Here is a 13618-nt window from a genome sequence, read left to right as displayed (position 1 = left end):
GGGAACGTAGTGATGTGATTTGATTAACTATTGTACATACTCCACTGTTAGAACTACTACTAGACTAGTAACACTTATTGAACTGATCTTCGCACACCTGCCAAGGGTTGGCCGCGATATTATGACTGACTTCGCACACCTGCCTTTGGAAGGCCGCGAACTGTAATTTACTATTCTTCGCACACCTGCCTGGTAGGCCGCGATACAAATAAACCTAGTCTAATATACACGGGATGAACATCCCCCTAACATCTTCGCATACCTGCCTGGGAGGCCGCGATGGAAACTGATACGATTCATGACAAAACGAACGAACATACTTCTACTCACACTAAACTATTACTGAACTGTTAACTGTGAACTCGCTCAACTAGTTTGTTGATCCTCTGTTACATGCCTTGCAGGTCGTTAGATATTTATGGAGCTTGCACAGGGAGGAGCAGGTCGTTGTGGAGAATGGATTACGTCTTGAACTTATTAAACTTATGTTACACATTTGGGCTTTCGTACTTATGCTTCCGCTATACTTATAAACTATGATTATGTTTTGAACACCTATCATATTGAATGATTGGTTTACATTTATTATATTTGATAATACTTACATGTTCGATATGATTGGTGGCTTGATCCTGGTCAGTCACGCTCCCAAGCGGTGATACTCCGCAGGTGGATTTTGGGGGTGTGACAAAAATGAAGTTAAAGTATAGGGGACTCAAAACATGCTCGAAAACATCTCAGATGTCGGTTCGTTTGGTCGTACGATCGCGTTGTTTGGTTAATTACGACGGAACTCAAACGGATGCGAAAACGAACCAAATTAAGCGACGAATGGAATTTTTGCATGCCGATCACTAAAATAAAAATATTTTAGTGTGTACAAAATTTTGGATGTCCAGATGTGTCCAGAACGTAAGATATGCGCGAAAATGCAAACTTACGCCGTTTTTGACACTTTTAGTCCCTGTAAGATCAAATAAGCATGTTTTCGCACACCGAACCCTTCAAAGCTTATTTCTAAGCTATGTTTAGGTTATTTATGGTATGTTTAGCTTATGATCAAGTTCTGGACTATTCGACATCATACGAATCGGTATAGTTTCGCAGTTTGACACAAATAGTCCCTGCGATCGAACAAACTTGTTTTTTTTTTTTTGGGTAAAGGGTTACCCCGGTGAATTTTATAAATCAATAAGCACAATTGTGCAACTGAACTGTTACACACAAAACCTCGGCATACCAAGGCAAGAAAAAAAACGGCCAAAACAGACACAACCCAAACAAAACAACCAACTAAACAACCCAGCTCACAAAGAGCAACAAAAATAAAAGCACGACACTACTACTCAGCCTGGATCAATCTCTAAGTTTCCTCCAGGAATCTGCCATTTCTCAAGGAGTCGACGAAGGCCAGGTCTCCACTTGAACTGGAATGATAACATACGTAATCGAACTGTCCGAACAACCTCACGAGCAATCACCATCGGCGTACGGTGATTGTTTGAGAACAACCTATTATTTCTTTCCTGCCAGACGAAATACGAAGCAGCTGATAGAACCAATCGACTGATAATATTTTCCGACACTTGCATGTTCGAGTGCTGAGTCATCCAAGCCATAATATCATCCCATGAACCATTTACACTCTCCATAGCCGTCCATGCCTTAACGTTATTCCAAACCTCCAAAGCAAAAGAGCATTCAAAGAATAGATGATTCCTCGAATCTCTATCATAGCAACATAACGGGCAACACATGAGGTTCAGATTTGAAGCACTTCCCGCCTCCCAAACCGACAATCTATCTTGTGTCTTTAATTTGTTTCTAATTACTAGCCACATATGGAACGAATGTCTCGGGATGCACTGTTTAAACCAAACCATATTAACCCATGGGACTATGTTATCACGATGCCGAATATTATTCCAAACCTCCCTAGAAGAGAAGTGACAGGAGTTACCATCAAGATCTTTCCATACCATTCGGTCTTGCCTATCAGAAAACATAGGAACCTGGACATTAATTAAAACTGGAAACAAGTCATACCATGCAATCGGCCAAGTCCACTCCCCATTCTGCGAGACCAAATCGGCAACCGTAGACTGGAGATGGAAACCCGCATTAGCAATCCTTCTCGGGCTAATAAACCTGCTCAAGGGCCCATGATCACACCACATATCGCTCCATACGTTTGTTCGAGCACCGTTGCCAATAGAGGACCATAAGAACGGCCGGAGTAAGCTGCGAATAGCAAGAAGCTTCCTCCAACCCCAGGTCATACGACCTCTACTCGGGACCTCCCAAAAGCTCTTGCCTTTAAGCTTATACATATGAATCCACTGCACCCAGAGCGATTTCCGATTAGTAAGGACACTCCAAACATGAGAAGATAGGAGAGCCTTGTTGACATCAGAAATACATCTAATGCCCAAACCCCCCTCATACTTGGGCAAACAGACAACCTTCCAAGCAACTTTGGCCTTTACAGACTGTTGGGTGGAACCGGCCCAAAGAAAACCACGCATACATCTTTCCAGATCATGAACAATTTTAGCTGGAAGCATAAACACAGTGGCCCAATAGGTATGCATTGCAGAGAGGACAGAACTAACCAACTGAAGCCTACCAGCAAAAGATAAAGATCTGGTCATCCAGTTATCAATCTTTTTCACCATCTTATCAACTAAGACTTTACAATCTTTGTAATAAAGCTTTGTTGAGATCAACGGAACTCCCAAGTAGCGAACCGGAAGCGATCCCTCTTGGAACGGCATAATATTGAGAATCTCCTGTTTAATATTACGAGGAACGTTACCAAAATAAACAGTACTTTTCGGCAAGCTTGGAACCAGACCCGAAGCACTTGAAAACATCTTAAGAGTGTCCCGAAGGATCCTCACCGAAGCCGCATCCCCATTCGCAAATAAAAACAGATCATCAGCAAACGATACATTAATAATCTTCTGCTTTTTGCAATGAAGATGAAACCGGAATGCATTATTTGAATTGGCTGCCCTCTTAAGTAACAACGAAAGAACCTCCATAACCAGAGTAAACAGGTAAGGTGAAATAGGATCACCCTGTCTAAGCCCTCGTTTCCCTTTGAAATAACCATAAAGGTTGCCATTAATGCTCAGCGAATAAGATACACTAGTGACGTAAACCATGATCCATTTAACCATCTTCGGGTGAAACCCAAAGGCATGAAGGACGTCCTCAAGAAAAGACCAGCTCACTGTATCATAGGCCTTTTGAATGTCGATTTTAAATGCACATCTGGGCGGGCCAATGTTCAAGTGGTAATTATGCATAAGTTCCTGGGTAAGCAGAATATTATCAGTAATCTTCCTTCCCGGCACAAAGGCAAATTGATTGATGTCAACAAGCCGATCCAAACTACCTTTAATCCTTTCCGTGATAATCTTACTAATGCATTTATAAAGAACGTTACAGCAAGAGATCGGCCTGTAATCCGTAACTGAATTAGGCGATTGGGTTTTCGGAACTAGAGCAATGATAGTGTGATTGATTTGCTGAAGCAACTTCCCATTATCAAAGAAATCCAGAATCGCTTTCGTTATCTCCTCACCCACAATCTCCCAAGAGTTTTTGAAACGCGGACGTGTATCCATCCGGCCCTGGGGCTTTGTTTTCACCTATGGAAAACATGGCACTTTTAATCTCTTCACGCGTAACCTGCCTGACCATATTACTAGCACCATTCGAGTCAAGTACAGTAGAGAATAAATCATCATTTACCAGCTTGCTTACATGGTCTTGGGTTCCCAGAAAGTTCGAATAATGAGCAACCAGAACACCAAAAACATCGTTCCCATGCGACCAGTTTCCATGAACATCTTGAATGGTATGAATTTTGTTGCATGCATTCCTCATTTTCACACAGTTATGGAAGAATTTCGTGTTGGAATCGCCTGCCGCAAGCCATTCTGTCTTAGCTTTTTGCTTAAGAAAGCATTCTTCATCATACGAGACGGTATTAAATTCCTGAATACAACGAGCTTCCGATTCACGTAAAACCAGGTCAAGCGGGTTGTCATCTATAGCTTTCTGAATGACATCCAATTGCAATCTAACCTCCTTCACACGGTTGTGGAGATTACCCTGATCAAAAAGAAGGCGTCTTAAAGGGGACTTAAGAGCCGTCAACTTCTTAACCACCGAGAACATAGTTTTACCCGGAATCTCCTTAACCCATTCCTTGGCCACGCATGGAATAAATCCCTCCTTCCTCGCTAGAAAATTAGCAAATTTGAAAGGCTTAGGCCTATTATAGTTAACCGGAAACAAATTCAGAATGCATGGCGAGTGGTCCGAAACCCGATAGGGCTGAAATAAAACATAAGCATCTGGAAATAAATCAAGAAGCTGAGTGTTACTCATAGCTCTATCGATCTTTTTCAAAACTCCTACTCCATTTTTCGGTTTTTGGTTCCAAGTGAAATGAAGCCCATGACTTTTAACATCAGAAAGTTGATTGTGTTGAACACAATCATAAAACTCCCTCATCCCAACCGTAATAGTAGATGGCCCAACTAAATAATCATCCATCGAAAGGGCTGAATTAAAATCACCTAGCACCACCCACGGTTTGTCTTGAATGAAACACTTGTGTTTACAAAGATCATCCCACAAAGCCCTTCTATCTTGGTAAATATTTTCAGCATAAACAAACGAGCAGAACAGGATTTTATTATCAGATTTTATACGAATTTGCACATGAACCACCTGATCCGATTGGGCTATCACCAAAAGATCCACTGCATCCTTGTTCCAACCAACAATAATCCTAGTACCTCTAGAACAGCAGCTCCCATTAGAGGTCCAATCCCACGATCTAAACACCCCTTTACAAATTCTATCAAGCTTGCTAACATGCACATGAGACTCCAAAACAGCACACACCTGAAGCCGATTTTCAGAAATAAGTTGACGAACCTCTCTTTGTTTCAGGGGAAGGTTCAATCCCCTTATATTCCATGCACCAATACTACCCATGGACACCAGGTTGACCGGGAGTGCTTGCCCCCTCAGATTTTTTGTTACTAGTACCAGCACACATAAACTCTGATATTTCCGTTTGAAGATCATCAAAAACCCCATCATCTTCGTTAGGAACTCGTATCGGCTCATTTTCATAGCTCAGGTCCACATAAGGAGCTCCCTCCAGAGAATTGTCACTAGAAAGCGCAGCAAACGAATTCTGGATCTTAATACTACTTTTATTGTGACCATTACCTCCATTACCATGCTTACTCTTACCATTCTTGTTCAAAAATTCATCATCTTTTTTCGTTCCAGACGAACTGGCACCCGACGAACCATTACCACCCGAGAAGCCAATACCACCCGATGAACCATTACCACCCGCCGAATCATTACCACCTTTAGCATCCGTACTCGTGGCAGCCCCAGGAATAGAAGATTTTTGCCTATAGACAAATCTGGCCTTTTGCTTCTTTTGTGGGAATCCATGTTTAGCCGTTTTCCTTTTATCAGTCACGAAACCATCCTGGTCAATAGATACTTTTTTGGACATCTCCGGTTCTACCTTCGGGCAAGACGAACCATCATGGCCAAAAAGACAACATTCAGCACATCTTTTAGGTCTCCATTCGTATTCAACCTTGATTTCCTCCATAACATAGCCCTCTTCAACCAATTTGGGAACAACTACAACTATATGATCTTTCAACTCCTTATCCGCTGAAATCTCAATCATAGCACGAGCGAAACTCGTCCTCCCCCAATTATCAATACACATATCAGCAGTGTAATTATCTAACCTCTTCGGGGTCCCAATCTTCGAAGCCAAAAGACTGAGGCCATCATCAGTGTAAACAGCAATCGGTACGTTATGAAACTTAACCCAAACAGGGACCGATTTGATTCCATCCTTCCTAAGTGTAACAGCCGGGGTCCATACATTGAGAAATAACGGAACTTTCCGAATGAGCCATGGACCACCTTCAAGGACCTTATTCATTCCTTCAGTCGAATCAAACTTAAAAAAGAAGAACCCGTTGGAGTTCATCATAGCCTTAGAGAATCCATACTTGTTCCATACATTTTTAGCATAATACTCTACCACCGGGAATGGAAGTCTACTTCCCAAAAAATAACCATACAAGACATTTTCAAACCTATCCTGCACTTTCTGAACCGCTTCTTTTGGGATGACAACGTCAGCATTCTCCATCACCTCGTGGGCCTCAATCAACCTAAAGTTCACCACCCTTTTAACTCCACCCGAAGACTGAAGCTTATCAGCATAAGATACCGGCTTAGTCACATTCTCACTTGAACAATTAGTGTTAGCAACCGGATTCTGCACTGGAACAGTCACCTTCTCCAATTCATTGATAATGTTAATTACCCTTTGCTCATTCCGTACCATACCACGTCTAGGCAACATCGGGTTTCCATCAATATTCAGAGGTTTCGCAAACGATGAAGTATTGTCTTTCAAATCCTGAACAGTCATCGGCTTCGAGCTAATAAATACGTCCCCATACATTTTTTCAGAAAAAGACTTATACCCAAAATCCTCCATTGTATTATCTCTGCTAGGGTTTCCCACACCACTACTCGTGACAGGTAATGGCGGGTTACCCCTATCATCTTTGGGCAAATTATCACTTGGATTCATAAAGGAACTTTAGCAGCAAGTATCTCCACGGTTATCTAAAGCATGCAACGTAAACGAAAAGCAAAAACCCTAATAGCCGACAAGAACCAATACCTGAAAAAATCACACACACCCGAACTTGATGAATAACTAGTAGCAATTCAGCAAACCCTAATCCGCCACCACTCCAAACCATGCAACGAATTCAAAGCAAGAAAACCCGAGCAAGATGGCAGTAAACCCTAGCAAAAAACGAAACGAAACAAACCCTAAACCTGATTTCAAAAGATTAGAAACCACGGTAGAAGTCTAGAAGCCTTACTCAGAAGGATTGTTTTCGACACACCAAACCATCCAAAACTTATTTCTAAGTTATGTGAAGGTTATTTAAGGTATGTTAAGCCTATTTCACTATTCCGGAGTGTTTGTCGCGTTTAACTGATTGCGTTCACGCACCAGTTTGCGTATAACTTTCCAGAAAGCGATTTAAAGCTTGAAATCGAATCGGATCGAATTGTAAAATCATCAAACACATAAAACACATATAATAACACCAAAACACATTGATTTATTGATAACTAACATTGTTTTGCATTGTTTATCGATTAAAGAGCACAGTTGTCACAGTCCCCCCTACTTTAGGAAATTTCGTCCCGAAATTTTAACTAGAGGAAACTTGTGAGAACAATTGCGGATATTTTGTCTTCATTTGGTCCTCACGTTCCCAAGTAAACTCTGGGCCACGTTTGGACTCCCAATGAACATTGACTAATTTAATCCGTATGTTCTTCAACTGTTCGAACGTACGGTCCATTATCTCCACAGGTTCCTCGAAAAAGTGTATCGTTTCATCGATTTGGATCTCGTCGAGAGGAATGTGAAGATCAGCGTCAGCTAAACACTTTCGCAAATTGGACACGTGAAAAGTCGGATGAATATTTCCAAGCTCTGGAGGTAGCTCTAGTCGATAGGCAACCTTTCCAACTCTTTCAACAACCTTAAATGGTCCAACATATAGTGGTGCAAGTTTTCCTTTCTTTCCAAACCTCACCACTCCCTTCCAAGGTGACACCTTGAGTAGGACATGGTTTCTGACTTGAAATTCTAAGGGCTTGCGTCGTAAATCCGCATAATTCTTTGACGGCTTCTAGCTGTCACAAGATCATCGTGAATTTTCTTGATTTTGTCTGTCGTTTCTAGAACGAGTTCAGGTTCAGTAAGCTGAACCTTACCGACCTCATTCCAACAGACAGGTGAACGACATTTTTGACCGTAAAGAGCTTCGAATGGTGCCATAATAAATCTAGCATGATAACTATTGTTGTAAGAGAACTCGATCAATGGCAGATGAGAATCTCTATTACCACCAAAGTCGATCACACATGCTCTAAGCGTATCCTCCAAAGTTTGAATCGTCCTCTCGGATTGTCCATCTGTTTGGGGATGATAAGCAGTGCTTAGATTTAGTTGGGTTCCCATAGCAGATTGTATGGTTCTAAAAAAATGAGATGAAAGTCGAGTATCACGATCGGAAATGATATCCAAAGGAACACCATGTCGTGATACAATCTCATTAACGTAAATCTTTGCAAGTTTATCAGCAGATAGATCCTCGCGAATCGTAATCTTAGAGAAGTTCGTAATGAAACGACGATAATAACCAGTGAGACCAAGAAAAGAACGAACTTCTGTGGGTGTCGTAGGTGTATTCCAATCCTTAATTGTTGCAATTTTGGATGAATACCCTGCTCGTTGACTATATGTCCCAAAAACTAAACTTCTTTAAGCCAGAATTCACACTCGAAGAATTTAGCAAAAAGTTGTTACTTCTTTAGGAGTTCGAGAGTCAAACGAAGGTGTTGCTCGTGGTCGGCTCGAGACTTGAATAATTAAGAATGTCGTGATTGAACATAATAATGAACTTGTCTAAATAAGGTTTACAGACCCTATTCATTAAGTCCATAAAGATAGCTGGAGCATTTATCAAACCAAAGGCATGACAGTAAACTTATAGTGTCCATATCTCATGTGGAATGCAGTTTTGGGAATATCTTCTTCGTATACACGAAGTTGATGATACCCAGAACGCAGGTCGATCTTGGAAAAATAGGTAGCACCTTGCAGCTGATCAAAAAGATCATCGATTCGAGGTAGGGACTATCGATTCTTGATGGTAAGCTTATCAAGCTCACAAAAATCGATACACATTCGAAAAGATCGTTTAAGGTTTTTAGGGAAGATCACAAGTGATCATGGAAATGACAGAACCACACGAGCAGTTTGTCTTTGTGTTGACATTACAAGGTTGCATCAAACATTCATACAATTGCAGTAGTTTAAAATAAAATCACAAATTTTATTTATATATCAACCGCATTGTCTTTAAATGTTAAAAGATAACAACCAAAAGAAATACAAAATACTAATTGTTTATAGCTGCGTCATCGATCGCCTCGTTGATGTTAAACACTCGTCCACGAGCGGGATTCACATTCACGTTCGCGTTCGGATTTGGGTTATCATTCGCATTCGCGTTTACCAATCTCGGGCAATTGTTGCGGAAATGACCCATTTCTCCGCAATTGAAACACGAACCAGGTGGGAATCTCGCAGCATTCCCTTGAGCTTGTGCTGGAACCTGGGCAGCCTGATTTTGACCAAAACGACAAGTATTGGCCAAATGCCCAAGCCTACCACACGTAGCACACTGTTTACAGGCCTGTTGGGCAACATGGTGACCATTACATCGAGTGCAGTGAGGTGCAGTACCAGCATATGCTTTCTTCGCAGGAGGTTGAGTTGGTGGGTTCTGAGCAGTTTGATTGGTGACAGCAAAGTTTTGGGAAGCCTTGCGCTTCCTTGACTTTTTCGAAGACTCACCCTGCTGCTTACCCTTACCCTTTTCCTTATCAGAATCAGTTGACTCCTTTTTATCACCCTTGCGGGTGAGTTTACCCTTCCTGACTTGGGACTCAGTCAGGGTAGCAGACAACTCGATTGCTTGACGAACTGTAGTAGGATTAACGCCAGTCAAGATGTCCTGAATGGAGTCGGGTAAACCATCGATATACCTCTCGATTGCCTTATCCAGCGGGGTAACCATCGTGGGACACAACAAACTAAGCTCCTCAAATCGATCCGTATAAGCACGGTGTTCTCCCCCGACTTGTTTCAAATCGTCAAATTCTCGTTCCAACACTCGAATCTCGTGACGGGGACAGAACTCTCTCATCATGAGAGCTCGGAGCTCTTCCCAAGTTTGTGCTAGTGCCACTTCGGCACCCCTATCACGCATCACTCCGTTCCACCATGTAAGAGCTCGTTTCTCAAACACGCTAGATGCAAACTCAACTTTACGCGCATTCGGACACTGCACATGTCTGAATGTGCTCTCGATACTCTCAAACCATTGCAGGAGCGCGGTTGCTCCTTGTGACCCAGAAAACTTAAGCGGCTTCGCAGAATTGAAATTCTTGAAATTACACGGTGCATTGTTGTTGTTATTATTGTTATTGTTGTATAATTCGTGGATTTGGGTCACAATGCCTGGAAGTACAGCAGCCATTTGCTGAGAGACAAGGGCCGCGACTTCCTCAGCAGTAAAAGTTTGAGCATCACGTCGAGGAGGCATTGTCTAAAAAGGAAACATGGGAAACGAGTGAGGTCGACAATTGGGGAAACAAAAGAGGTATTGAAAACACCGATAAAACACAATGAAGACGATCATTCGTTCGTTACCTCGAACAAACAAATGACACGCAGTGACAAATCAAAGTAAATAGGTCATAATAATGTATCACCGAAGACATGCTCGCCTATAAGTGAACACTCACCCCAAGAGTTCCCAGGTAAGAGTGACTGGTCCGATAATGCGGATTTGTACGAACACTCTAGCCTTAGACAGAAAACTCGGGGTACAGGCATTCACTCTTCCAGTTTGCACATGTTCACATTATTTAGACCCAAACTTTGACGGGATTTGGAAAACTCAAAAGGCACTAAGCCAAAGATGGATCATGTCACACCCCCAAATTACCACCTAGGGTATGTCCCTATTGGAGGTGCAACGATCCAACAAAGAGCCACCAATCATATCAAACACAAGTCATAATGTATTGAAATACCCAATTGAAATAAATATAACGTTTGAAAAGTTTAACCAAAACCAAAGTATTGAGCGGAAGCATAAATGTATAAGTGTGTAAATGTATCGAAACCAAATCAATGTAATTGTTTATCATGACCACAACCACTCCAGCAGCATCAGACAGCAAGTTCCCAAGTTCCTTCAGTAATTACCTACAAGCATGTAAACAAGTGTGTCAGACTACGCTGGTGAGTTCAAGGTTTTGTTAACAAGTTATGTTACCATATGTATGTTAATGCGATTTAATGTTGCGTTACGATGTTGCTCATGTTAGATACCCTAGGGAGTGTGCCCATAAGTATCCGGGGAGTGGGTACCCCTTAACGACCGTTTGCTATGTTGCCTTCGTTAGATACCCTAGGGAGAGTGCCCATATGTATCCGAGGAGTGTGCCTCTAACAACCATAGCCATACCCAGATAATTAGTTCACGCCCGTCCTTACGGCCCGGTGTGAGGTTTCCCACCTAATAGCGCTATCAACTAATCACCCTCATTGCCCTCCAGGCAATAACCAAAACCGATTAAGTTATTTACCCAATGTTTCCCTTCCAAATGTTTACCAGTTGTCCCAAACCACCGGGACGCATGCTTGAGAAAAGTGCAGTGAACTCACCTTTGGTTTGCTCGGTAGATTAAATGCTCGCTAAACAATTGACCAATCAAATCCTATCGGGATTACCGGAGACAGTCAGTTACATATAGATCACTTATTCCACGTACACGTCACATAAGTAGCATACAAGTAAAGCACATATACACAAGTCGTAGCTGTTAATCACACAGTACATTGATCCATAACATTCATCGTAACGTCGCACAGTAGGTGTTTGAAGTTCATGTTCAAGTAAATCAGATAACAGTATACGTATACTAGCATGTTGCTCACAAACATTTATCACAGCAGTCCATATGTACATGCACATTTATAGCCCAACAATATACTCGCTCGAGAGCGCGGTCTAGCGGTTTCGTATGGCTGCACAAAGTGGTGAAACTGGACACCGATGTACATGGCCCATTCATACTTCTCGGCCCAACACACTTATGCAGCCGGCCTGTGTGTTTTAATCTCGTGTGCGGCCCGACTTAGTTCAACGAATCCACACAAGTTGTGTGTGATCGAGATGGCCTTTGTTCAATTAACCCAACCTTTTACCCGATTAACTAGTTAAAGCCCAAATCAACATACTAAACCCAATCAACTAGTGTTCAACATAAGATCAGTGAACTACCATATTACATCAACCGGCCCAACACTAGCTCAATCCAAACTACCCAGCCCAACGTTAGTTTACTGTTTAACCAGCCAAGTATGTTACAACTAGCCCAACAACGACCCTTATAACCGTAGAACCTTACCCTCGCACAGCCCAACACTTGATCACCCCACATCATACTTCTGTTGGGCTTCCGGTTTACCCAGCCCACACTTGTTTAACCGGTGTTTATTAATAACTCCTATATGACTATCAAACAATCCTAGCAAGAACCACAATTTGTGAACAATAATAATGAACCAGTCATGGTCCACACCCGGTCCCATCTTGCACATGATCAAACGTTTACCATTGGAATTTTAATCATCTTTTAATGTTTTATGTGGGCCTTTCTTGCATTCTGACATTTGCACATGATATTAATCCACTTAATCCATCACATGGCCTCATTAATAAGTTGTCTACAATCAATACAAGTTATGATGGGCACATTCATTAACACATAGAGTCTCGTAAACACCAAAAGGTATAAGGCACATGGCCGCCATTTTTCCTTAACATATCACATGGTAGCACTAATAGAAACTCAATAACAATTACAAGTCCTAACCATTATAGATGATTCTATGGATCCCTAACCCCCCAAACAATCGGTTCACATACCACTGTATTCTTAACCCATATCGCACACAAAGATCATATCATCACATAACAATTTTAGTTACCCACCGATTAACACACCCAAAATCTTATAGTTATCAGGTTTTAACATCAATAATCAGTACCAACATTTAACGGATCATCACGAGTTCTAACCTAGTGAACAGCTTGCAACAAAACATAACACCCATACATAAGATTAGTATATTCAGCACATAACCAACAACTAAACATCCACTACCACACAAACATGTAATTTAATAAGTGAAAGTTACTAACCGGGAGCCTGATTAATCAAGATGTAAACTCGAACAGGGGGGGGGGGAAACATGCTAATGGTGTGTTTGAGATCTTGAGAGGGTGGAGTTAGTTTTGAGTTATTATTATTTAACCAATTAGCCTAATATAATGCATGAATTATATGCAACACAATATTAGGTCGGTTATAATTATCATTATCCTAATTGGGCTTCAGCCCACTAAATTGGACAAAACAATTCGAGGCTAAGCAGCTTCAAATCATTTGAAGGCAGCCCAAGCCTACACTCGACACATGACAAGCCCATTATAATCCCGTTATCTAATTAGAGTTGGACTCCAGTGATTAGCGGCCCAAAGGTACAAGTGACTGGTCCAATGTAACGACTAATAACAGTGGCCCTAATCATAGGTGTAAACTAATAAACACAACCATTGCACACAACCATTGCACGTTACGTTTAAGTTTAACAGAATTATAAATGGCATAGAGTAACGTTACGGATCTCGAAAGTTTGGGTTGTCACATCATCCCCAACTTGAAAGAAATTTCGTCCCGAAATTTAGCAAACAGTCACTGAGGAAGCTAGTTTTGTTAAGCGTTTTCGCGGGGTGTCACATCATCCCCAACTTGAAAGAATTTTCGTCCCGAAAATTGATCTAAGACGATGGCTTGAAGTGAGTTCCGA

At 41.7% G+C, this 13618-nt stretch overlaps 1 protein-coding gene across 1 annotated transcript; it reads right to left on the bottom strand.

Annotated features, from left to right (window-relative positions):
* Window positions 1-1346: 1346 nt before the first annotated feature.
* Window positions 1347-6667, bottom strand: LOC110882668. Its single transcript, XM_022130633.1, has 3 exons — window positions 5021-6667; window positions 3760-4923; window positions 1347-3656 (listed from the first exon to the last, which is right to left on the bottom strand). The coding sequence occupies exons 1-3, from the start codon at window positions 6665-6667 to the stop codon at window positions 1347-1349; spliced, it is 5121 nt and encodes a 1706-aa protein (XP_021986325.1).
* Window positions 6668-13618: the final 6951 nt, after the last annotated feature.

Source organism: Helianthus annuus, chromosome 16 (genome assembly GCF_002127325.2).
Source record: "Helianthus annuus cultivar XRQ/B chromosome 16, HanXRQr2.0-SUNRISE, whole genome shotgun sequence".
NCBI lineage: Eukaryota > Viridiplantae > Streptophyta > Magnoliopsida > Asterales > Asteraceae > Helianthus > Helianthus annuus.
Note: the sequence above shows the minus strand (reverse complement) of the source record. Positions and strands in the feature narration are given on the sequence as shown.

Excerpts from the sequence above, each read along its gene's own strand:
- LOC110882668 (XM_022130633.1), bottom strand. The coding sequence starts at position 6,667 with ATGAATCCAAGTGATAATTTGCCCAAAGATGATAGGGGTAACCCGCCA. Across the intron at positions 4,924-5,020 it reads GCACTCCCGGTCAACCTGGT|GTGTGTGCTGTTTTGGAGTC; the intron begins GTCCATGGGTAG and ends AATCGGCTTCAG. Across the intron at positions 3,657-3,759 it reads AAGACCATGTAAGCAAGCTG|GTGAAAACAAAGCCCCAGGG; the intron begins GTAAATGATGAT and ends TGTTTTCCATAG.